We start from the raw sequence: 25,157 nt of genomic DNA, 5'->3' as shown, positions 1-25,157 counted from the left end.
GATTAATTTGTCAGATTCAGCCTCCAGGTGAAAAGTTGAAATTGCAGTGTAAGTGTGTGTTTATTGATTAGTTTGACGCGTTCTCGTTGCAGGGGTGAAGAAGACGTTTCAGTGTGAACTGTGCAGCTACACGTGCCCCCGACGCTCCAACCTGGACCGCCACATGAAGAGCCACACCGACGAGCGGCCTCACAAGTGTCACCTGTGTGGGCGGGCCTTCAGGACGGTCACTTTACTCAGAAACCACCTCAACACACACACAGGTAGGCGCTGCTCCGCGTGTCCAAGCGGCAAGGCGACGCGGTCACAGCACGTTACAGCTTTTTGCAACTGTTCGCAGGAACTCGTCCACACAAGTGCACAGACTGCGACATGGCCTTTGTAACGAGCGGAGAGCTGGTCCGTCACCGTCGCTACAAACACACACATGAGAAGCCCTTCAAATGCTCCATGTGCGACTACGCCAGTGTGGAGGTGAGACCATTGTGTCCTCTCCTGTTCCCAGACCTCCTGTGGACGTTAATGAAGCCCATCCACCTTGTTATTTATATTTTTGTGTGTGATTATGGTTTAGGTGAGCAAACTAAAACGTCACATCCGCTCTCACACCGGTGAGCGGCCGTTCCAGTGTAGCCTGTGCAGCTACGCCAGCAGAGACACGTACAAGCTGAAGAGACACATGAGGACACACTCAGGTGAGACACACACACACACACACACACACACACACACACACACACACACACACACACACACACACACACACACACACACACACACACACACACACACACACACACACACACACACACACACACACACACACACACACACCCTTCAAATTCATCTCGTCATAGCTGTTCCTACTTTTTATCTGTGACATGTCAACAGGTTTCATATGTGTAAATGAATGGTAGATTTGACCAATAATTCCTGCTTGTCTTTTCAGGAGAGAAACCTTACGAATGCTACATCTGCCATGCCCGCTTCACTCAGAGTGGAACCATGAAGATGCACATCCTCCAGAAACACACGGAGAACGTGGCTAAATTCCACTGCCCGCACTGCGACACCGTCATCGCACGCAAGAGTGACCTGGGTACATCCAGCACGCCGGCTTCCTTCCGCTCTTCTCCTCTGATGTGTCCTCCCTCTAACCTGTCCCATATCCTGCAGGAGTTCATCTCCGCAAGCAACACTCGTTCATCGAGACCGGCAAGAAGTGTCGTTACTGTGACGCCGTTTTCCACGAGCGCTATGCTCTGATCCAGCATCAGAAGTCCCACAAGAACGAGAAGAGGTTCAAGTGCGACATGTGCGACTACTGCTGCCGCCAGGTCAGTTTTCATTTACTTTATTTCGTTCTGACAACAATGTATTGTTTTCATTAGAGGCAACATTCCATCGTAAAGTAATGTGCAATAACCTGAAAGATCTTATATTTCCTGGTTACCACCTCAGTCTGGTGTGCACAGATCACATCTCATCAGGCTCCGAATAAAAGAAGGCCTCACCTTTTCACAACAATTTCAAGGAAAATCTAAATTAAACTGAGGCTAGTGTGGGCTAGCGTATTTATAAACCACATCTGAAATTCAAAGCAAAGTTATTTATAACTACTCCAAAGTTACATTGTCATATGACAAAACAGTCTCGGGCCATTTCAATGGTAAAGCTAAACATTCATCTGTTTAGGCGACAATGTTAACTGGATTTCACTTATATGGTGCTATTCCACCACAGTCCCCAAAACACTTTACCCCGTTAATCACTTCGACTTGTTGGAGGTTGGGAAGTAAATCTGCAACATTCTGGTTATGAGACGAACGCTCTACCAACCAAGCCACAGCCGCCATAATGGGGCTCGGATCCACTGGAAACGCAACTCTTTGAAAATGGTCTCCCTGTTGCAAGACCAAAAACTGTTCTGACTCCGAAGGCTCTCAATCACATCATATTGTTGGCCCAAGCTGCCGAACAGGACAAGGGCAAAAGAAAAAGAAAAAAAGAAAATGCCTCTCAAGGTGGAACTGTTTGAAAATGCCCTGTCTCCATGGAAACGAGGGAAAACGACTTTTCTGAAACACTATAGTTGACAGTCACCGTAATGCCAGTCATGTGTGGTCGTCCATCCACTGTAATGTCTTTGTTCTCTCATTGTTAATGTTTATAGTGTCTCTCTGCTGCATGTGTGTTTGAGGTTTCACTACAAATACAAGCAGCAGGCCCAACATTAAAACTACATCAATTTCAAAACGTTGCTGTGTAAACATGAAACTTTTCTGAACTGAAAACGAGGAGTTTCCATTTGAAACGTCAACTCCGCCTTAAATGGCTCTTAAATACAAACCACCCAGGTCAACTTGTGCTTGTCTTGATGGTTCAAACAGCAGAACATATAAAACATTTTCTCTGCGGCGGCAAAGAAGTTCATTCTTTTGATGCTTATGGACTCAATAAAAATGTGTGTGATTTTTATCTTCTTTTTTTTAAGCTAAGGTGTGCCTGTGCGTTTGTGTTTGTGTTGATGTGCTGTGTTTCCTAATGCAGGAGCGTCACATGGTGATGCACCGTCGGACCCACACCGGCGAGAAGCCGTATGCCTGCAGCCAGTGTGAGAAGACCTTCAGACAGAAGCAGCTCCTCGACATGCACTTCAAGCGCTACCACGACCCCAACTTTGTTCCCACTGCATTCGTCTGCCCCAAGTGCAGCAAGACTTTCACTCGCAGGGTAACACACACGCACACACGCACACACACACACACACACACACACACACACACACACACACACACACACACACACACACACACACACACACACACACACACACCATCAGCGAGCTCAGGTGGCTTTTTGGTTCTCATAGTGACCGTTTTGTGGCACCAGGTGCATTTGACCTGTTAGAAAGTAAACACAAACGACTAATGTGTGAATCTACTGTGCAGCTTGCTAACACACAGTTGTTTTCAGAACACGATGGCCCGCCACGCTGAGAACTGCAGCGGCGAGGTGGAAGAGGCTGAGAACGGAGCTTCACCTGCCAAAAAGGGCAAGAGAGGCAGGAAGAAGAAGATGAGGAGCAGAAGAGACGACGATGACAGCGGTGAGTGCTGTGCTCTGCCATGTTTCCCTCCCTCCCTCCCTCCCTGAGGTCGACGACACTGGGTCAGCTAAGTGTTTGCTGGTGATCCACATCAGGATTCAAAAGTTTTTTTCTGGGCGGAGCACAAAATGAAATGTGATTCATGGACTTCGAGTACGAGTACTGACTTTTAGCTACTTGCCGATGCAGAGTACCAATATAAGTACATCCATCCATCTTCTCCCTCTTATCCGTTTCCGTGTCGCGGGGGTGTCAGTCTGAGCACTGTCACCCAGATCACATTGCACCTATGAAGAACCTTCATGCAGGTGGAGAGCCCACAGGAAGGTGGCGCTTGGCGTGGGACACGAACCCTCTACCTTGAGACTGAGAGTCTCATGCTCTACCAACTGAGCTAGTCAAGGCAATATAAGTACAATAGAACATAATTAAAGCAAAGTGTTTTTTCCATAACATGTTTGCTGTTTGGTTCATTCCGGTCATACAGTTGGCCGTCATGACGTGTCCCAATGAAGAGGGGACACCTGTCTTTAGATGACACTTGCTCTTGGATTTTACAGCATCCCTACATCAGAGGTTTTACTTTACTTATTCAAAGCTATTAACCCTAATCTGTACTCCATACGCATATTACTGCGTCTACATTAGGCAGAGGACCGCTGCTGCTGACGCCTGATATCACTTAGTACTCACCGGGTTGTATCGGGGAGTATAAGTACTCCGTGCAGTAATCGGACCTGATATCTGATACAGGTATCAATGTCGGTGAATCTCTAAATCAAACGATTTCAGTGTTGTAAATCACAAATTCAATCAGCAGTTCCCCCCGATATTTACCCAGGGACCTCCTGGAAAGGTGCTGTTCATGTTTGGTTGTGTCATTTCTGGTTGCATTTTGATTGGTTGGCTGTTGATGCTCGCACTGCAGTAACATCAGAGATGGTCAAGTTTTCCCTTCTTCATCTTCCAGAGGATGATCAGGTGGAGCAGGACGAGGAAGAGGACGAGGGTGATGGCGAGGAAGAGGCCTCGCTGCTACAGGAAGATGACGAGCCGGAGAGCATGGAGCTGGAGCAGGCTCCTGCTGCCATCCCGATCCCGGCCCCCGATGAGCCGCCCGTCAAGAGAAAACGAGGCCGACCCCCGAAGAACGCCCCCAAACCTCCAGTGGCCAGCAAACCGCCGGCAGTGACTGCCAAGACCAGCACTGCTGGTAAGAGCAACATGTCACACCCCAGAAACTCTGAAAGCTCGGTCAACATCACTGTGCCCTCTGCTGATCCCATCCCAAAAATACAGACATTCCATCACGTCCACTCTGCTCTACAACAAAGTTTAAATCAAATGTTATTATGGCACTATTTTCCACTCAAGATGTGGCTCATGAACTGCAATTAATGAATTGTGTTTGACAACCCTGACTTAAAGGACATAATGTTTTTAATATCTTAAAATTAGGTGAGACTGCAGTTAATTCATTTATGTCACAAAACCACAAAATTTAAGTGTATATTTTAAAAGTGGAAGGGGCAAGAGAGAAAAAATGGTGGCGCGTCAGGATTAAGAGAAAGATGAATCGTCTAGAGAGTTACAGAGAATAAGGCTTCATACAAGAAATGGATCAAATTCCAGCTGAAAGCTTCTTTTGTGATGAAAAAACTGGAGAATTAAAGTTTGAAATTTAAAGCTGAAGCTCGCTCCAGACGACCAAACACCCCGAGACAGAGTGGGAAGGGGGGGTGTTGAGGTTTCCAACGGTTAAAACTTCAGTGGTCTGGACCACCACTGTTCAGTCTTTGGAAGCTCCTCCAGAGTTCTGACCTCTAGTTTGAACTGAAACTGTTTTACTCAGCTCGTCTATACGCGTCTTCATTGTTTGTTTTCCAGCGGCCGCCATCATCCAGGTGGAGGACGAGAGCACCGGCGCCGTGGAGAACATCATCGTGAAGAAGGAGGACGGGGACGTGGCGGCGGCCCCCCTGGAGCAGGGCGTGGCCCTGACAGTGGAGGGGGTGGGGCTGGAGGAGGTGGGCGTGGAGACTGTGGAGCTGGCCGTGAATGAAGAAAGCGCGGCGGGCGCCGCCAATGGAGACCTCACGCCGGAGATGATCCTGAGTATGATGGACCGATGAGCGCCTTCTGTTTCTGTAAGTTCTCCCGCTTTGACAGCGACCATAGAGAAACGACGGAGAGCAACTTGTAGATACGTACAGACGTTATTCTAACAACCTAATATCACCACATTGATCTCCCCGACATCATGTCCAAGACTCTGCTCTCAAATGCTTTTTGTTCCTCGTTTAAATGTTCTGAATGAATCCTGTGTTCTACTTCTTTTCCCACAACAAGCTGTCTGAATGTTTTCCCACATGAAGAAATCAGATTGTTTTCCTCGTCGTGCTCAAATTATATTTACAATCTTTGAACTTGAAGCCTGAAATCTGACTTCACTCTTACAGCTCTTTGTTTTTCCCTTCCTGAGCTGTGTGAGGACACACACACACACACACACACACACACACACACACACACACACACACACACACACACACACACACACACACACACACACACACACACACACAAACACACACCGGCTTCTACTGAATGTTCCTGTAGAGTTTGCTCATGTTGATCACAAATGTAAACAGCCGCTAATTTAAAGATATTTAAGGAGTCGACATTGACGGACAGTTAAAAATGGTCAGAAATCACATCTACTTCATCATCTGCATTATTTTGTGGAATATTTGTTTTTTAACATTCCAGATGCTTCAATCAGGACGGCCTCGGTTCCCTCGCAGTATTCAAGCAGTTTGTAGTAACGATTAACCCCTCAGAGCACGGATGCCGGTTTGCATGTAAATACACTCTGAATGCTATTGCTTTGATTCTTCTGTCAAACTTTTTAAAATGATTTTGAATAGAACATTTGGAGACATGTTTGTTAAAAGTAGAGTTTTTCTTGTTTTTCTTCCATTTCTATGGTGGTTATGCTTCTCGGTGCTCATCGTCCCACCCGTAACGAGGATTTCTTTTGCTCAGACTCCATCATGTGTCCTCCTCCTCCCTCACAGCTCTTTTTGTCTTTTTACGGTTTTCACACCAAATGTGAGCGTGAGAATCGATTCCACCCCCGAGCCGGAGGCACACATTTAAAAACATCCACTGCTAGTGAGACGCAAGGGATCGCACGTCGTCTGAGGGGAAGTTTTGTCTTCTGATTAGGAGAAAATGAGCTACACAGAATGTCAGAATGTTTAAAAGCCGGTAAGAAGCTGTTTTATCCATCACATTTTCACCTGGGATTTGAACCAGCAACCTTCTAAGGGTTTGACGTGCAGGGCCAAAATCAGCCTGCAGGAGGATCGTTCATTCAGAAAAAATGCTATTAATATTTCACGTTCCAGCTCATTTCCCTCAAAAAAGAGTTTATATTTTAATGGGACAAAACTGAAATGGGGAAAAACGCCACAAATGAACCATGTTTAGTTTTTAGTTCACTGCATTTTCACCTTCTGAAAGCACATACATTTTAAAATCCAGTGGCGTGAAAAAGTGTTTGACCCCGTCTTACTTTTTTTGCATGTTTTCCACATTTAAATGTTTCTGATCATCAAACAAATTTAAACATTAGTCAAAGATAACGCACGTAAACACAAAATGCAGTTTTTAAATGAAGGGTTTTATTAATGAGGAAGAAAAAAATCCAAAGCTACATGGCCCTGTGTGAAAAAGTGTTTGTCCCCCAGCTCCTGTTAAACATAACTGGTTGATCACACCTGAGTTCAGTTTCTGTAGCCAGACCCAGGCCTGATTACTGCACACCTGTTCTCAATCGAGAAATCAATTAGGCCCTGTTTACACGACAACGTTTCACCTTTTTTAACACCTAATCCGTTAAAAAAAGGAGTGCGTTTCCATTGCAGCAGTGGACACACTGACAACGATGTAGTTAGTATGCCGGGCCACTGGAGGGCGCTGTTGCTTTATTTTGTAATGAAACTACACAGACTTGTACAGAGAACAAAACACTATAAAAACACTATAAACATGAAGAAAATGGAGAGAACCTGACATCCGTATGGACTGATGACACATCGGATTCTATCAGGGAGAGTCTCAACTATTAAACTACTGATCTGGAGGATAAAAGTAGAATATGGACCGCAAGTAATACCACCACTGGTCCGCCATGTTTGTTTACAACTGGATTAGCAGAAGGAAGGGGAGGGAGGGGGAGAGATGTGTGCATGTGTAGAGTGACCATGAAAGACTCTTTTCACCTTGGGAGCTGGGATAAAAACTTTGAGGATACAGTGGACCCGCAGACCGGTGTTGTGTAAATGGACCCCCCCAAAAGTGAAGAAAGTTTTGCGGATACACTCAAAATCGTTGTCATGTACAGGGGGCCTGAAATAGGACCTACTGGCAGAAAGTGAAGTCGGCCAGAAGATCCTACAAAGCTATACACATCATGCCGAGATCCAAAGAAATTCAGGAACAAATGAGAGAAAAAGTAATTGAAATCTATCAGTCTGGAAAAGGTTCTAAAGCCATTTCTAAAGCTTTGGGACTCCAGAGAACCACAGTAAGAACCGTTATACACAAATGGCCAAAACAAAGAACAGTGGTGAAGTTTCCCAAGAATGGCCGCCCGACCAAAATTACCCCAAGAGCTCAGCAAGGACTCATCCAAGAGGTGACAGAAGACCCACAACAACATCCCAAGAACTGCAGGCATCACTTGCCCCAGTTAAGGTCAGAGGTCATGACTCCACAATAAGAAAAAGACGGGGCAGAAATATTCTGAAGACAAAAAACACGGCTAAGCGAAAGAAACATTAAGGCTCGTCTCATTTTTGCCAGAAAACATCTTGATGATCCCCAAGACTTTTGGTAAAATATTCTGTGGACTGACGTGTGTGTGTCCCATCACATCTGGCCTAAAAGTAGCCCCGTATGTCAGAAATAGAGCATCATACCAACAGTAAAATCTGGTGGTGGCAGTGTGATGGTCTGGGGCTGTTTTGCTGCTTCAGGATCTGGAAGACTTGCCCTGATAAATGGAAGCATGAATTCTGCCGTCTACTGAAATATACTGAAGGAGAATGTCCGGCCATCTGTTCCTGACCTCAAGCTGAAGAGAACTTGGGTTCTACAGCAGGACAATGATCCTAAACACACCAACAAATCCACCTCTGAATGGCTGAATAAAAACAAAATGAAGACCTTGGAGTGGCCTAGTGAAAGTCCTGACCTTAATCCTATTGAGAGGCTGTGGCAGGACCTTGAAAAGGCGGTTCATGCAGGAAAGCCCTCCAACATGGCTGAATTACAACAATTTTGCAAAGACGAGTGGGCTAGAGTTCCTTCCCAGCGTTGTAAAAGACCCATTGCACTCGTGAATAAAACCCTTCATTTAAAAACTGCATTTTGTGTTTACTTGTGTTATCTTGGACTAATGTTTTCATTAGTTTGATCATCTGAAACATATAACTGTGGAAAACATGCAAAAAAGTAAGAAATCAAGAAGGGGCAAACACCTTTTCACACCACTGCAGCATTTAAAGCTTCACTGTGTCCAGGTATCTGCCTTTTTAAAAATGTCAGTTAGCTGATAAAGGAATTCTTGACTCCTGCTAATCGGCTGAATTCCCTCTGTTCCTCATCATGAACAACTCGTGTCGTCCTAGCAGTTGTTTTTGAAAGTGTGCCACATTTCACCTGGAATTGTCCTGAAAACTGTCAAACGTTGTAACTCCACAAGCAAAACAAACACTTTTTGTAAATTCTCTTCTAAGAAGTAAACTGTCATTTCCAGCCTGTCTCTCCGAGGTTCCTCGTGCGCTCACATTTACAAAATGGTCAAAAGTTGTGAACCTGTCACAAACGGGATAAAGAATAACGGGGTTATTTCTCTACATCGAAGCTCTTTTCATCGTTCAGTAGGGATCCAACGGTTCTCGGTAAAATATTGACCCGTTCAGTTCGATGTGCACTTTTGGGCAGAGGCTTTTCGGTTTTAAAATCAATTTTGTGTTTGAGACTGGGAGTCGACCTTGTGTACTCAATCCTTCCCCACCAGCTAATGTCCAATCACTGCAGTGGCTCCGCCCACAACTGGAGCTGGGGAAAGTGACACTTGGTGGGCGTGTCAATTGCGGGCCACTAGGTGGCGTCACTCGGGGGTTGTCTGCTCCTGGAGTTCAGACGGGACCGAGATTGCGGCTCGGTCTTTTATTAAAAGTTAAACCCAAAGTATTTCTGAAAACGTCTGAGAGGAGAAAAATGTGTGCAGCTGCTGAATCTGTTGTGGTCCTGGTCCTGGTCCTGGTTCCACTGCAGTGAGTTTAGAGCAGGAGTGTTGTTGGTCCTTCTGCTGCTGCGCCGAGTCGAGCTGAGAGGAGGAGCGATGTTGACGAAGTTCCTTCACTGGTTCTTCTTACTGCCACCAACTTAACATTTCTCCCCGGGATCTCTGGTTCCTCAACAGAACACAACCCCTCTCTCTCTCTCTTTCTCGCTCTCTCGCTCTCTCGCTCTCTCTCTCTCTCTCTCTCTCTCTCTCTCTCTCTCTCTCTCTCTCTCCCCCCTCACGTCTTGTAATATGTCTTATAAAGGGAAAATGTACCTTGGGCCAGAAGTTCTCAGAAAGACTGAAGTGAGTGACGCTGTTATGAATCAGTAGGGAAGCAGCTGCTGGAGTCCAGTGGTTATGACTCTTACCTGCCGGGCGGCGAGACCAGGGTTTGAGTCCCAACCGCTGCATCAATTATTCATTTAATTTTAAAAAGGTGGTTTTGTGTATTCCTTTTATTTTTGATTGGCTATTCCCCAGTTTTTATGTGTAACCTCGAGGTTAAAATCAATATCTGTTGTGTTTTCTTCATTTTCATGTGAAAAGTGTTTTGCAGCTCCCAGAGTTTGTGTTCGGTGGGAAACGGGTCCAAATGGCTGTGGGCGTTGGTGGTCGCTGAGCCCTCGGTTGAGACCTTGTAGGAAAGTTTCACAATGTGTCTGACCTGCGCTCCTGGCTTCATATGAATCTCCCTTATGGGATCATTTTGGTTTTGCTGTTGAATACAAGGACCAGGAAGTCAGCAGAGATTTGCAGTGTCCCCGACGCGTTTAAGGGAACAGGAGCATCTCGGTGTCAACACCCCGAGGTTCCTCCCCGAGGTTCCACATTGTGACAGTTGAGGACCCAAGAAGGTAATGCCGAACAAAACTCATCTCTGGAGAACACTTTTCAACAGAGCCGTAGTGCCACTTCAAAGAACTGAAAACCGAAACAGCCAGAACCGCGGGTTTCCTGCACCGTTGCACCCCGACCGATCACGTACTGCACACACATCAAAGGTTTATTTTTCTTTTGTTTCTGCCAGTAGAAATCAAAGATGTTCTCGGGTGTCGGAAAACCAAACCAACCACGTCTGTCCTGTCACCTTTGAAACCGGGACGCTGTACAGCTGTTTAAAAAAATAAAATCAAGTTAATGGGATCGCTGTGTGTTTTTGTGCTTGTTCATGTGAAGTGCACAACACACACACACACACACACACACACACACACACACACACACACACACACACACACACACACACACACACACAACGGTGGACCACTGGAGGACGCCAGAGAGCCGTTTTTAAAGTGGAGGCTGGCACAAATGATTTCAATATAATTAACGGTTAAAAGAAGCTTTAGTGTAAAACTGCACATCTTTTTTTTGGGGGGGGGGGGGGGGAAATGTTTTGAGGTTAAATAAAAATGTTGACTATCGTTATAGTGAAGATCAGGCGCATCCGCCACACCTGAGGGGTTTTGCACTAAACCAGGATAAGGGATTAAGCCTGGAATCTTGGTTATCCTGGATAAACTTATCGTCCAGTCAGTTGTACGAAAGCAGGCCAAGTTTATCCTGGACTAGTAACCATGGTGATTGATCCTCTGGAGCTATCCTGCTCCAGACCAGGATTATTTATTCATTAGCCTTTATTTAGTCAGGAGAACCACACTGGTATTAATGATCTCTTTTACAAGTGTGTCCGGGCAGCAGTACATAAAATAAATTTACAGTGTCAAAAATGCCAGAAAGTTTTTAAAACAAATAAATAGCAAAGAGACAAGCACATGAAAAACAAAAAGTACAGACACAGTAAGAGCACATGAAAGATTAAAACTCTAAAAGCCATCAGAGAGTTAAATATTAGTTATAACATGCTATGTCAGTGGGGCTATAAACTGTTCAAATATCACCTGATTATTTTTCCACTTTTTGATCTCTATGACTCTGACTGTGTCCAGTTGGAGCTCTTTGGGTTCCATACGGCTTATCAGCTGGACCATAAAGGGAGTTCAACATCCAGTTAAGAGTAGCCGGAGTGTTTGCCCTTTTAAAGTCTTTGGGTCCACAGATCATTTCTCTACAAGAACCCCTCCTTCACACTAATGATCCGAACAGGCTAAAGAGGAACTGGATCAACTGGATTTATTGCTCCAAATATGGAGATAGATCTCGGGGTACAGCTATTGTTGTGTATAAAGATGTCCCCTTTGTTCCAGCATCCACAATTGCAGATGAGAACGGCGGGTTTATCATCATATCTGCTAAACTGTTTGGTTCACAAACTGTTTAGCTAATGTCTACAGACCCAATAGGGACAACCCACAATTTCTGACAGATTGTTTTGCAAAACTGCCTGATCTACGCACCCATCATAGGTGGAGATCTTAACTGTGTGTTGCACCCGGATCCATCCATCCATCCATCCATTTTCTCCCTCTTATCCGTTCCCGGGTGGTGGGGGTGTCAGTCTGAGCACCGTCACCCAGATCACATTGACCCATTAAGAACCTTCCTGCAGGTGGAGAGCCCACAGGAAGGTGGAGAGCCCACAGGAAGGTGGAGAGCCCACAGGAAGGTGGAGAGCCCACAGGAAGGTGGAGAGCCCACAGGAAGGTGGCGTCCGGCGTGGGACATGAAACCTCTACCTTGAGACTGAGAGTCTCATGCTCTACCTACTGAGCTGGCCAGGGGACATGAACCCTCTACCTTGAGACTGAGAGTCTCATGCTCTACCTACTGAGCTGGACGGGGGACATGAACCCTCTACCTTGAGACTGAGAGTCTCATGCTCTACCTACTGAGCTGGCCGGGGGACTACCCTGATCTAGATAGATCCAAAACCAGACCTAATAGTACACCATCTAAGGCTGCCAAGATTCATTCATTCAGACTCATTCATGGAATCATACAATCTGGTAGATCCATGGAGAACTTTAAACCCATAGCTAAACAGTACTTTCAGTTTTTCTCACCAGTTCTTGTTCCTACTCCAGAATTGACTTCTTCTCACTTAGCAATGAGTGTTTTCAATATGTTACCAACTGTAAGTACAATAGCATTATTATCTCGGACCATGGCCCTGTACAACTGGATCTATCCCTTCCAAATAGTGCGGCACCCAAACGTACATGTCAGTTGGGTCACAGTTTGTTCTGTATGTGTGTGTCTACTGTTGCTCTGTAAAATGTGAAAAACTATAAAGTTTGAAGAAACAAGAAAAAGTTATTTAAAACAAGAGCAAGAGGAATTTGATAAGTTAATCCTGTGGTGGATCTGCTGTCAGTACTGTGAGAAATGTTTTTCTACACGTTCCATCATCCAGATATTATAACTAGTAACATTTGCTGGTTGACTTTAAGTTTTAGTATTTATTAGCAGTTTATACACTCAACAAAAATATAAACACAACACTTTTGTTTTTGCTCCCATTTTTCATGAGCTGAACTCAAAGATCTTAGACTTGTCACATAGAACAAGTCACATAGAACAAGTCACATAGAACAAGTCACATAGAACAAGTCTAAGATCTTTGACTTCAGCTCATGAAAAATGGGAGCAAAAACAAAAGTGTTGTGTTTATGTTTTTGTTCAGTGTATAAAGACCAAAAGCACATAAAAATAAAATATTTGAGCAATAAAAGATTTCCTTATTAATACAACACCAACACTGAAAGGTTAAAAAATATAGAAAAAGATCTGAGCTCACTCAACTAGGTACAGTACAACACAGATATTTAAAAGAAATCCTACATGATGAAAGTGGAGGAAAAAGGAAAAATAATCATATCACTACATAAACATTTGAACCACAATGAAACTGACAACATAATCTTTTTTTTAACTGTCTCTTAAAAATACTCAACGAAAATGAAGATTTTACTGTTGGATCTGAAGGGTTCCACAGTATTCTGACTTTTCTTTTTAACTTCAGTCTTTCTATTTGTTCATTTGGTCTTATTAGGCCTGGTGTTCTGTTGTGTTGGGCTGAAGATTCCATTGAACTCCTCCAGAAGTTTCTCCCCCAGAGGAGAAACACCAGGGACAAAGAACAGGACATAAAACAGCAGGGAAGAGACCAAAGACCCCAGGAAGTCTCCACCCCCCCAGGTTGGCGACCAATGGTAATGGTCTAACCCGACCCGGACACCACAGGGGTCCGAAATTCAACTTGGTGAGACTCTCTTCCAACCAACTCTCTGCTTCTCAACCCGACCACTGAGAGGGACACACGTCTCTGCTTCCTCGGGACGGTAAAGAGAGCACCAAGTAGGCCCCCAGAACCAACGCCAGCCCGCTGGACGAGCAGGACACAATTTGGACTACTTCCTCTATTTTCCTTTTTCCTTTTTTGGGGGATTCTGGAGACCCGAGCCAGCGTCTCCTCTCCTCCTTCATCTGCCTCGCTGTCCACTCCTGCAGCTGAAGCCAGGCCTCTGAATTCAGACCCGGTAACAACCAGGTACCACAGCCTCACAGAACCAACAGCACCACGGACGGTGCTGTCCAGCACAGCAGAACCGGACGGTGAGAGAGCTTTTGTCTGGGCAGAGATGATTAGGTTAGCGTGAAGCTAACATGCAATGTGTTTCAATGTGCCGCTGATGAAGCCGTCGCGGCTCATATGTTTGTGTACGCACGTTCACGCGCACCAACCAAGTCCAGGACTCGGGTTTTCCACCTCAGAACCAGAGGTCCAAGTGAGCTCCAGTCCACTGGAAGTTCTGTGTGAAGGAACCAGGGTTCAGAACCGAACCTCGCCAGAATCCTCTGTCTTTCTCTTCTCTTTCCCCTCTTTCACTAACCCGGGTCCGCCTACATCCCTGCGCCCCTGTTATCTGATCAGATAAGCTCACACACACACACACACACACACGCAGCTACAGGTAGCCACCAACTGTTATCTGGTGCTGCTACACCACCTCTGCCTCCATCACCAGAGTTCTAACTGCATGTCCCGACATCCACTTAGAGCGAAGCAGTCTACCGAGGGCGTAACAAACGGGCGGTTCCGTTGGCCCGGTTCTGAGCGCCGAAGTTCTGAGACCGCCCTCGCGCATGCACACTCGACGAACGTCTTGTTTATCTGGCCGCTAAGCAACCGCCGCATCCCCAGAAAGAGCGAGTCAAACGCCTCTAGTGGTCGCGTGGGTCATCGCAATCCCTCTTGACATCCACCTGGTGGACGCATCAAGTCATTGCGCTCTCCCTCTGCGTGCCACCGCACGCCCCTAGTGGTCGTCACGGTCACCACACTGACCCGTCAACGTCTGCCTCCACCTGGTGGACGTTCGAAGTCATTATGCCCATCACCCTCATCACTCCAGACCACCCACACACACACACGCATACGCACACGCACACACACACACACACACTCTTTGTACATAGTGTTGATGTTTAATAGATTAGATCTCCGTGTTAGATGTCGTTTGCTACTTTAATGTGTTGATTTATGAGATGATTTCTGAATTATTTCTGAATTAATACATTTTGTTAATAAACGCCTGTTAGCTGAATTGATCGATTCTTGGTGATTATTGTGTATTTATTGTTGACAATTCACTGGTTTGTAACAGTCTGTGCTCGGATCTTACACCTTCCCTTTTATTTAAGATTGTTATATTTTACGCAGAAATATTAACTAACTTAAATAAACTTTTTACAAACGAGACGGATATTTTGGTATTAGCTATTTCCAGTTTATCTGGTGGTGCCCCGATTTATTATTAATACATAAATAACACATTTACGCAAATTAATAATTTTTCATTAATAAATTATTTTTGATAATTTATTAACTTTTAAGTAATTACTCGATTACTTTAGGAGTTGTTAATGAGTAAATGACCGTATATTTCCATTAATAATTTAAATTTTTCATAAATTACTTCCAGTGATTTTTTTACTTACAGTAATTTAATGCTAATAACCAACCATAAATCCCAACAGTTGCAATACTAATAAAGATTGCTTGTCCAATTGCTTTCAGGTGTCTCATTGCAGTTGATCAGATTATTACTTGAACCCATTTCTGGATATTCAAAGGCGGTTTCAGTCAGACAACATGGTCCAGTATATATAGGTCCAACTCCCAGTCACCTGCTTCCTATTCGGGATGCCATGCCCTTTTCTGGAAGACATACAGGATGAGGAAGTTCTCATAAGTTTTCAGGGACTGGTCAGACCCTCGGGCATTTGGAGAAGACTATCTCATTGAGAGCTACAGATTCTCTGGTGATGGACTGAGGTACCTACGTTGTCTCCTCGGTCCTCAAATACACAAATACAGCACCATGCTCTGACTACCACATATGGTCTGTGTGACATTCAGGTTCCTTGCAAGTGGAAGGTCCTTGCTTTCTGTTGGGGATGCAGAGAACCTCAATCTAGGAACCACTTGCTGCACGGTGAGAGGCCTTTGCCTGGCCCTGAAGTCACCCATGCATGTCTTCCTCACCTTCCCTGGACACAGAAGACGTCTCACCATCAAGGCGCTGCAGCCGTCGTGAGCCGTGGACGAGATTCGTCCAAAGAGACATTAAACAGACATCATCTCAAAATGTCACAGAAACAGGAAAGCTTTCCAAAATGAAAACAAAAAACTATTTTCACTTGAAATGTGTAAACGGAGACTAACATGACTGGAATAACACTTTTTATTGATTTTATTGTAAATGTTTTCAATGCATATTATTCTTATGAAGATAAGGCTCATCCTCCTACTCTTTTGTTTGTTTGTTAGAAATAACTCCTTTTAATGGGATGACATGAATACAATACACTTTTTATCTTTACATGCACTTAATCATTTCACTCAATTATTTATTAAAGAAATAGATACAAAATATGGAGGCAGGGTTGTAAATCTTTTTTTTTTTTTACTTTGAAAGTGAAAGTAAAATTTCTTTTAAAAATCAAAGCACTTTTAATGTTTCGGTTTGTTGAATAAGTAAAACCAAATCTTCCTTTACTTAAATTGCTCCGTGCTCCTTCATACTGATCTGAGTATTTGACCACGTGAACTAAATTCAATCCAAACCTCGTTTCAAAAACCGCCTTTATGTCTGAATGAAAACACGTTTATCCGGTACTCACACGCTCACATCATCAGTAAACAGCCTCTTCCAAACCTTCACTCCACCCTACGTCTGAATCTCTCCATCAAGTTCCAAACTCCGCTTCACATTCTGATGAACCTCCTCCACCTGGTGGATCGACCTCCATCAGAGCAGCTGGCGTCATGAGAAGAACTCAGTCCAGCTTTAAATGTGGGAATGATGACAAAACATGTCACTTTCCTTCTGAATTCTCTTTTAACTGACTCATCAGATTGTTGTGACGTTTAGAACATCTTACAGAAATGTAGTGGGAAATAATTAACATTTAGACGATTATTTCAGCTAGAAATCTTCAAATAAGTGCAATTTTGGTCAGATTTCTGCTGACCACTGATTCAAATCTGGTTGCTATTGTAAAACCAACCTCACATCTGTGTTTACAATACTTGAACACGAAAAAAGTGCGACCACAATGCGTAAATCTGTTAAAGCTATTGATCATTTAAAGATCGGGGTTAGTTTCTGTGTGGCTCTGATCAGATGTAATCCAGAACGGTTGCGTTAATCCTCCGTCTGTCCGTCAGTGTCGATCCCACCGCTGGTGATGTGAGCTTCACTGGATCTCTGGATGAGCTGAGAGTGGAATGTCACAGGCACTGTACTCTTCCTCTTCCTCCTCCTCTTCCTCCTCCGCCATGTTGCTGTTGACGTCTGAATCCAGATTGCTGCCCTTCAGTGAGGGACAGTCCACTGAATACTCGATTTCTTCCACACATGGAGGCTCGTCGTCTTCAAAGCAGCTGCAGAAAAGAGAAACTCAAGTTGAACCAGGAGTCCAATAACGCAGTGGCACCAACGACAAACGCATAAGACTCCAGTTAAAAGTCTTTCAATCCACAAGAGAAACAGCCTGGTGCAATTTTTAAATGAGAAACTAAAAATATTCCTCATGGAAGCGTATTGAAGAAAATCTAGGGTATCGGTCCAAGTATCACATGATGTCAAGCGTCAGCAGCAGGAAGACCAGAGAGGAGGAGAGATGAGATAAGATGTCAGCGGCTTAAAGTCTTTAATATCAATTAAAACAACAAAAATCACACTGTCAATTATGTTCTTCTAAAATATCAAGAGGAAAAAGACACTTCGTACACCGGCTACGTAATCACCTGCAGAGTTCAGTAGTTTAACTGCTCAGTGGATCAGGAGGATTTTACTCTGAGCCGGGCTACATGCTACATGCTACATGCCACCTGGTTTCTGGTTCACATACCAGCGATGCTACATGCTAACCAAGATTAAAGTGACCTGATTCACTCGTTAACATCGAACTTTGTCCCTCGGTCTACAGTAGCTTAGCGCAGCGCGTAGATAGACGCTGTGTACTGCGCTATGCTACTCTAGACATGTAGTACTACACTGAAGCCTTCAGACTGTTGGCAGTGACGTAGCGTCGACACAGAGGCTGTGCGGAGGTTGATCGCAGCAATGTGTTGCACCTGGCAGTGTGCTTTCAAACGTTTTTTGAACAGACAACGCCATCTAGTGGCTTCAGAAAATAAAGACAGTGGTTCACGAAGCTTCATGAAGCTTCATTTGGCCATCGCTAGTTGTAATTCTATTTTCCTCTGGTCCACGATGCGCCCCTGTACAGATTACGCCCCTGGGCATCGCCCATAGCAAAATCCACCACTGACCGAGTATAAATTAGTCTTGATGGCATTTAATAAGTACTCGTATCTGCAAGAAACCAAAGGCTAGTACTCATAATAGCCCTTTAAAACTGTGTTATCAGTGCATCACTAGTAAAAATACTTAAATTTACGGTATGTAAAGTAATCTGGTCCCTCAACATTTTATAGAACAACAACATTTGGATCTTTTACCTCTTAAAATATAGTTCAAACTTACTTTTTATATGTTTATAAAAACCATAACCAAGCATTACACATATTTAACTTATTTTCTGGACTATAAATCCTTTTTGTTGTTTTCATGGTCATGCGCCTTGTTATTTGCATGTAAATACATAACATGCTGAGCCACTAGATGTCACTGTATACCAACAGAATTCTGCTACTGTACCACAGAACAACCTCCATTACTACCATTTGACTGACAGTACGAAAGAGTATCAGGGCCACTGAAGAAAAAAAAAATTCGGAGGCCAAAAAAACCCCCACCTCACGCACCTCAGAAAAGGTCGAAAATCAAGGTCGAGATTTTTCTTTTTATGGTGGAAAGAAAAGTTTTTTTACAAAGTCGGTCCCTCCACATGCCAACGGTGTGACTGCTCCTCCAAATGCCTCGCAGGCGGTTTAATGAAGTGATTAAAAGATGCTTCAGGACAGAATGGAGCTCATAAACACAGTCAGTTATCATCAGTATCAGGACTAGAAGAGACAGAGCAGCCTGCTGTCTTGTTCTGTGGTGGAACACAGTCAGTCATCAGTATCAGGACCAGAAGAGACAAAGCAGCCTGCTGTCTGGTTCTGTGGTGGAACACAGTCAATTATCAGTATCAGGACTAGAAGAGACAGAGCAGCCTGCTGTCTTGTTCTGTGGTGGAACACAGTCAGTTATCATCAGTACCAGGACTAGAAGAGACAGAGCAGCTGCTGTCTTGTTCTGTGGTGGAACACAGACAGTTATCAGTATCAGGACTACAAGAGACAGAGCAGCTGCTGTCTTGTTCTGTGGTGGAACACAGTCAGTCATCAGTATCAGGACTAGAAGAGACAGAGCAGCTGCTGTCTTGTTCTGTGGTGGAACACAGTCAGTCATCAGTATCAGGACTAGAAGAGACAGAGCAGCCTGCTGTCTGGTTCTGTGGTGGAACACAGTCAGTCATCAGTATCAGGACTAGAAGAGACAGAGCAGACTGCTGTCTTGTTCTGTGGTGGAACACAGTCAGTCATCAGTATCAGGACTAGAAGAGACAGAGCAGCTGCTGTCTGGTTCTGTGGTGGAACACAGTCAGTCATCAGTATCAGGACTAGAAGAGACAGAGCAGCCTGCTGTCTTGTTCTGTGGTGGACCACAGTCAGTCATCAGTATCAGGACTAGAGGAGACAGAGCAGCTGCTGTCTTGTTCTGTGGTGGAACACAGTCAGTCATCAGTATCAGGACTAGAAGAGACAGAGCAGCCTGCTGTCTGGTTCTGTGGTGGAACACAGTCAGTCATCAGTATCAGGACTAGAAGAGACAGAGCAGACTGCTGTCTTGTTCTGTGGTGGAACACAGTCAGTCATCAGTATCAGGACTAGAAGAGACAGAGCAGCTGCTGTCTGGTTCTGTGGTGGAACACAGGCAGTCATCAGTATCAGGACTAGAAGAGACAGAGCAGCCTGCTGTCTTGTTCTGTGGTGGAACAATGTCAGTCATCAGTATCAGGACTAGAAGAGACAGAGCAGCTGCTGTCTTGTTCTGTGGTGGAACACAGGCAGTCATCAGTATCAGGACTAGAAGAGACAGAGCAGCTGCTGCCTTGTTCTGTGGTGGAACACAGTCAGTCATCAGTATCAGGACTAGAAGAGACAGAGCAGCCTGCTGTCTTGTTCTGTGGTGGAACACAGTCAGTCATCAGTATCAGGACTAGAAGAGACAGAGCAGCTGCTGTCTTGTTCTGTGGTGGAACACAGTCAGTTATCATCAGTATCAGGACTAGAAGAGACAGAGCAGCCTGCTGTCTTGTTCTGTGGTGGAACACAGTCAGTTATCATCAGTACCAGGACTAGAAGAGACAGAGCAGCTGCTGTCTTGTTCTGTGGTGGAACACAGTCAGTTATCAGTATCAGGACTAGAAGAGACAGAGCAGCCTGCTGTCTTGTTCTGTGGTGGAACACAGTCAGTCATCAGTATCAGGACTAGAAGAGACAGAGCAGCTGCTGTCTTGTTCTGTGGTGGAACACAGTCAGTTATCATCAGTATCAGGACTAGAAGAGACAGAGCAGCTGCTGTCTTGTTCTGTGGTGGAACACAGTCAGTCATCAGTATCAGGACCAGAAGAGACAGAGCAGCTGCTGTCTGGTTCTGTCCTGGAGGTTGGTCCAGTACGAAGGACAAAGACACGGATCCCGGCTGCTTATTTAAATCTTCTTATTAATCAAGGAAATCCAGTGTAAAATCACGTCCATCAGCAGTCAGCAACCCGATATAGTCACAATTAAGGGATTTAATGTGAATTCACATCGACGGGCAAATGATGAGGGACGGACAGACGATGAGGGATGGACAAATGATGAGGGACGGACAGACGATGAGGGATGGACAGACGGTGAGGGATGGACAGAGGGTGAGGGATGGACAGACGGTGAGGGATGGACAAATGATGATGGACGGACAGACGATGAGGGACGGACAGACGATGAGGGATGGACAGACGGTGAGGGATGGACAGACGGTGAGGGATGGACAGACGGTGAGGGATGGACAGGCGTCTCTCCGTGAAAAAAAAACCTCGACTTTGATTTTTGACTTTTTCTGAAGTGCATGAAGGTTTTTTTTGTTTAGCCTCTGAATTATTTTTTTCTTCAGCGGCCCTAAAACTCTTCTGTATTGACAGAGAAAAATGAAAGAAGAAAAAAGACAAGTTGAAATGAGAGGATTACATCTGGAAATGGACAAATGTTACACACTGATGAGACTAATATATGTATTTCTTCTTCTTCACGAGGTATTTTTCTACAGATAGAATCAGGGGTGACTTATTGTACAGAAAATATCCTCATAAAAAAATGATATTTGGAAAAGTTGTAAAACTGAGCCAATTGTTGGGGATTTTAACTTATTTTAAAATCCTGTTGTCTCATCCTGCAGAACACGAGTTGTTTTGTTTTGTTTTGTGTTTTTTTTTTAATCACAAAAGCTCTGTTATTACCTGTCAATGGTTCATTTTAAAGAGAGGAAAAGAAGAATATGTGGTCATGGTGACACGTTTGGATGAATAAGCAGTTTGAAGTCTGATTTTCCCAGCATGCTTCACTCTATGCTGACGAGGAAGCAGACGCCCCTTTCCCATCATGCTTGCCGGGGCTCACTTGTGTGACTTGTGGTCCAGGATGTTGTGGTCCAGGTTGACGTGGTTGATGAGCTTCCTGGTGTAAAAAGCCTTCATGTCGCTGGTCACAGATAGCAGACTGTGGCAAAACCTCAGCCCCGTGTCCTGCAGCTCCCTGGTTCCTACCTGCAGGCCCTACACACACACACACACACGCACGCACGCACGCACGCACGCACGCACGCACGCACGCACGCACGCACGCACGCACGTGCACACGCACACACACACACGCACACGCACGCACACACATACAAACACGCACGCGCGCACGCGCACAAACACAAATTTCAGTTCAAAATATTCACCATTGTCCAATTATATCAAAATATATACAACTTTTCTACAGTTTCTCGCTTTGAAACTTCCTGAATGGCGTTAATTATCTGTCACAACATCCAGCGGGCTGGCAGCTGCAGGAGGGAGGGCTTAAGAGGAGAAAGATACTGCCTTCCTCCAGGAACAAAGAGGACGATGCAAAATACGGTGGTTTGATCTCCTTCACATCATCTCACGGGCTTCCACGTACCGTGAAAATCCCCTGGTTGCATCCGTTGTAAGTACTCTCCATGGTGTAACTTCTTAGTACGCCAATTTCCCTCCAGACCACCACCCTGGCTGTGGCCGCGCGAGATTTCTCCACCTGAACATGCAGACCTGAGCTGTAGATCATCACCAATATATTTGACTTTTACGGTGGAAAAAATGCAAGTAAGTAAAGAAATGTGCAAATAATACCAATATTTATTTACAAAGTATTGGTAATGATGATGGGTTATTATTAGAATTATGGTAACTATTACCAAATAGTTGCAGCTGTTGAAAGAAAAGGCTGGTGCGATACGATCCAAGGTCTTTGGAATAGTCTAAAGAGAGAAAGAGATTATGGACAGACGAGGACACACAGAGAGACAAAGACTCCTCACTGAGAACGCCGACACGCAGCAGCGGCGAATAAGATTCATGGTTGTACAGTTTTAACTGCACGTGTGAACGTGTCTCACTCTATATCCCGGGTCTTCTTTCAGGCCCACAGTGTTGACAGCTGAGCCAGACTGCCACAGGGTCTCCTTCACGCTGCAGCCGTACAGGAAGACGTTCTTCTTCCTGGAGTGGCCGTGGTAGTCGCAGTACACCTGCAGGACAGACATTCATGGCTCTGCAGCACAAATTCCCAGTTCTGGAGGCGCTGCTTTGGACCGAGTCCTTCACAACCATTATCAACGTGTTTGATCGAATGAGAATCTGTTTTGTCCAGGGAAACCAATGCTGGAGTGCTGGAAAGGAGACTGAGGGTGCATCCTAATAGTCCCTCCTATCTCCTTTCCTAGCCAACATTGCTTAACCCCGTGACGCCTGTTAAGGAGAGGTGTTAGGAGGCTTCCTAAAAGAGTTAGTGAAAGGTGTTAGGAGGCTTCCTAAAGGAGTTAGTGAAAGGTGTTAGGGGGCTTCCTAAAGGAGTTAGTGAAAGGTGTTAGGAGGCTTCCTAAAGGAGTTAGTGAAAGGTGTTAGGAAGCTTCCTAAAGGAGTTAGGAAAGGTGTTAGGAGACTTCCTAAAGGAGTTAGGAAAGGTGTTAGGGGGCTTCCTAATGGAGTTAGTGAAAGGTGTTAGGAGGCTTCCTAAAGGAGTTAGTGAAAGGTGTTAGGAGACTTCCTAAAGGAGTTAGGAAAGGTGTTAGGGGGCTTCCTAAAGGAGTTAGTGAAGGATGTTAGGAGGCTTCCTAAAGGAGTTAGTGAAAGGTGTTAGGAAGCTTCCTAAAGGAGTTAGGAAAGGTGTTAGGAGACTTCCTAAAGGAGTTAGGAAAGGTGTTAGGGGGCTTCCTAAAGGAGTTAGTGAAAGGTGTTAGGAGGCTTCCTAAAGGAGTTAGTGAAAGGTGTTAGGAGGCTTCCTAAAGCAGTTAGTGAAAGGTGTTAAAAGAGGTTCTAAAGGAAGCATCAGTGGTTCCTTGGCTAAAGGAGGTTCTAAAGGAAGCATTGAGCCTCCTTTCCTTAGCTTAATGAGAATTCCAACGTTCCTTATCATGGCCGATACTGATATGAGTACTTCTGAAATACCACTCTGCATGCAAACGATGTGCGAAAGCTGTGCTCAGGTAGTTTGGATCGATGCTACACCAATGGCCTTGAAAGCTGCAGTATACTACTGGAGTACCAGTACTACGGTATGGAGGTAAATCCTGGCCAAAGGTTTGTTCATTTAAAAAAAAAAAAAGTGATTGAACTTTTTTTATTTTTTTTGAAACTGAATGTTTGAGGTTTGATCTTGAATTTTGGAAAGTTCTAAACACTATTCAAAATCAAGTGCATGAATTGTTTTTCAACTTATAAATGATTTTGATTCAAGTCTGGAATTCTTTTGATAAAATAATTGATTTTAATATTTCACTCTTAAATATATTTTTTCAAATTTGAGTTGTTATTGTTTCAGTTGCGGGTTTTCAGATTAGGATTTTAGTTTATTTAATTTTCATTTGGTATTTTTTTCAGGTTGAAACTTTTGGCTGTGTCCCGGCCTGGGGGCGTGGCTTCCACTGAGGGGGCGTGGCTTCCACTGAGAAGGGCAGGGATTGTGAGCGACAGCATGGCAAAGAAAGCCAGTACCTTCACTGATTATGTTGACTTCAGGAACCGTGGTACTTTGAAAGACATAACTCAATACTCTGTATACACTGTGCTCACCTAATGGCTGTAAATGAAGTTAAGCTGAGACTTTTACAGGCTGTTTTGGAGATCGTTAAGTTGAACAACCGTTCTTAAAGAAAGAAGTTTCCCGTTTCCACATAAGAGGCAGCACAGTGTCACAACACGGATTACAATGGCGTCTTCCTCATTGGGCCGACCTGCAGATAAGAAATGAGACTTTTTGAAGAAAAGGTATGGAGTATCGGTATACTGAGCTCATGGAACTTGTGTTGGTTTAGAACTTGAAACACTAAGACTTTGTAGTTGCTCAGCGTCTGATCAGGAAAAGATGATTTTATGTTTGAGCAGCATTTCTTCTGAATCCTCTAGTCCAGCTTCGGTTTGCGTTACGTAACAGACCTGCACAGTGAGGAGGGTTTTACTCAGGATGAGGACAGAGTAAAGAGCCATGTCCCACTGGACTTCTCATTCAGGAGATCTGATATCAGTGAGGTGTTACGAAAGAACTTGAAGCACTGCTGGTTTGTGTCTCTCACCAGTGGCGTTCGTCCGATACTGCTGAGGTAGTACAGGAAGCCCTTGGTGTGGTAAATGGTCGGACTGAGGACGGGGTCTGGTTTACTCCACTGACGGTTCAGATCCATACTGTTCAGGTCACAGCGGTTCCTGAGGAGACAAATGAAAAACCCTGTTGTGGTGCTGCTCACACACTTAGTGTGTGTGACTGAACAAAACCATCCTCATTACAGTCTGAAACAAAGAACTGCTGCACACTAACTCATTTATTTTTGAAGTTTTTAAAAGTGTCTGACGTAATCGAGCTCTGAATACTTTGTGGTTTTTAATGGGAAGAGATCCTGTTTCCCCCGTCCAGCTCAGTAGGTAGAGCATGAGACTCTCAGTCTCTAGGTAGAGGGTTTATGTCCCACGCCGGGCACC

The 25,157-nt window shown here is 44.6% G+C and overlaps 2 protein-coding genes across 5 annotated transcripts in view; one reads left to right on the top strand and one right to left on the bottom strand.

Moving 5' to 3' along the window:
• The window catches only part of ctcf (CCCTC-binding factor (zinc finger protein)), a 29,492-nt gene extending 14,517 nt beyond the window's left edge, over positions 1-14,975 (top strand). The window contains exons 8-17 of one of the 3 annotated variants that reach the window (XM_080476066.1): positions 93-263; positions 341-474; positions 575-695; positions 950-1,099; positions 1,177-1,337; positions 2,551-2,733; positions 2,977-3,109; positions 4,080-4,322; positions 4,997-5,256; positions 13,423-14,975. In XM_080476066.1, coding sequence (XP_080332192.1) covers positions 93-263; positions 341-474; positions 575-695; positions 950-1,099; positions 1,177-1,337; positions 2,551-2,733; positions 2,977-3,109; positions 4,080-4,322; positions 4,997-5,241 — 1,541 coding nt within the window. In that variant the 3' untranslated portion in view covers positions 5,242-5,256; positions 13,423-14,975. Of the gene's footprint in view, positions 1-92; positions 264-340; positions 475-574; positions 696-949; positions 1,100-1,176; positions 1,338-2,550; positions 2,734-2,976; positions 3,110-4,079; positions 4,323-4,996; positions 7,606-11,979; positions 12,668-13,422 lie in introns of those variants that run through there. The other 2 variants (XM_080476065.1, XM_080476064.1) reach the window with 2 other exon arrangements.
• Positions 14,976-16,100: 1,125 nt separating this feature from the next.
• Positions 16,101-25,157, bottom strand: part of agbl1 (AGBL carboxypeptidase 1) — an 88,694-nt gene continuing 79,637 nt past the window's right edge. For both annotated transcript variants that reach the window (XM_080474617.1, XM_080474618.1), the window contains exons 22-27: positions 24,755-24,884; positions 22,580-22,711; positions 22,379-22,441; positions 22,105-22,218; positions 21,556-21,710; positions 16,101-17,319 (exon numbers count right to left, since the gene is read on the bottom strand). In XM_080474617.1, the coding sequence (XP_080330743.1) occupies positions 17,133-17,319; positions 21,556-21,710; positions 22,105-22,218; positions 22,379-22,441; positions 22,580-22,711; positions 24,755-24,884 (781 nt within the window). In that variant the 3' untranslated portion in view covers positions 16,101-17,132. The remainder of the gene's footprint in view (positions 17,320-21,555; positions 21,711-22,104; positions 22,219-22,378; positions 22,442-22,579; positions 22,712-24,754; positions 24,885-25,157) is intronic.

Source organism: Lipophrys pholis (genome assembly GCF_963383615.2).
Source record: "Lipophrys pholis genome assembly, chromosome: 11".
NCBI lineage: Eukaryota > Metazoa > Chordata > Actinopteri > Blenniiformes > Blenniidae > Lipophrys > Lipophrys pholis.
Note: the sequence above shows the minus strand (reverse complement) of the source record. Positions and strands in the feature narration are given on the sequence as shown.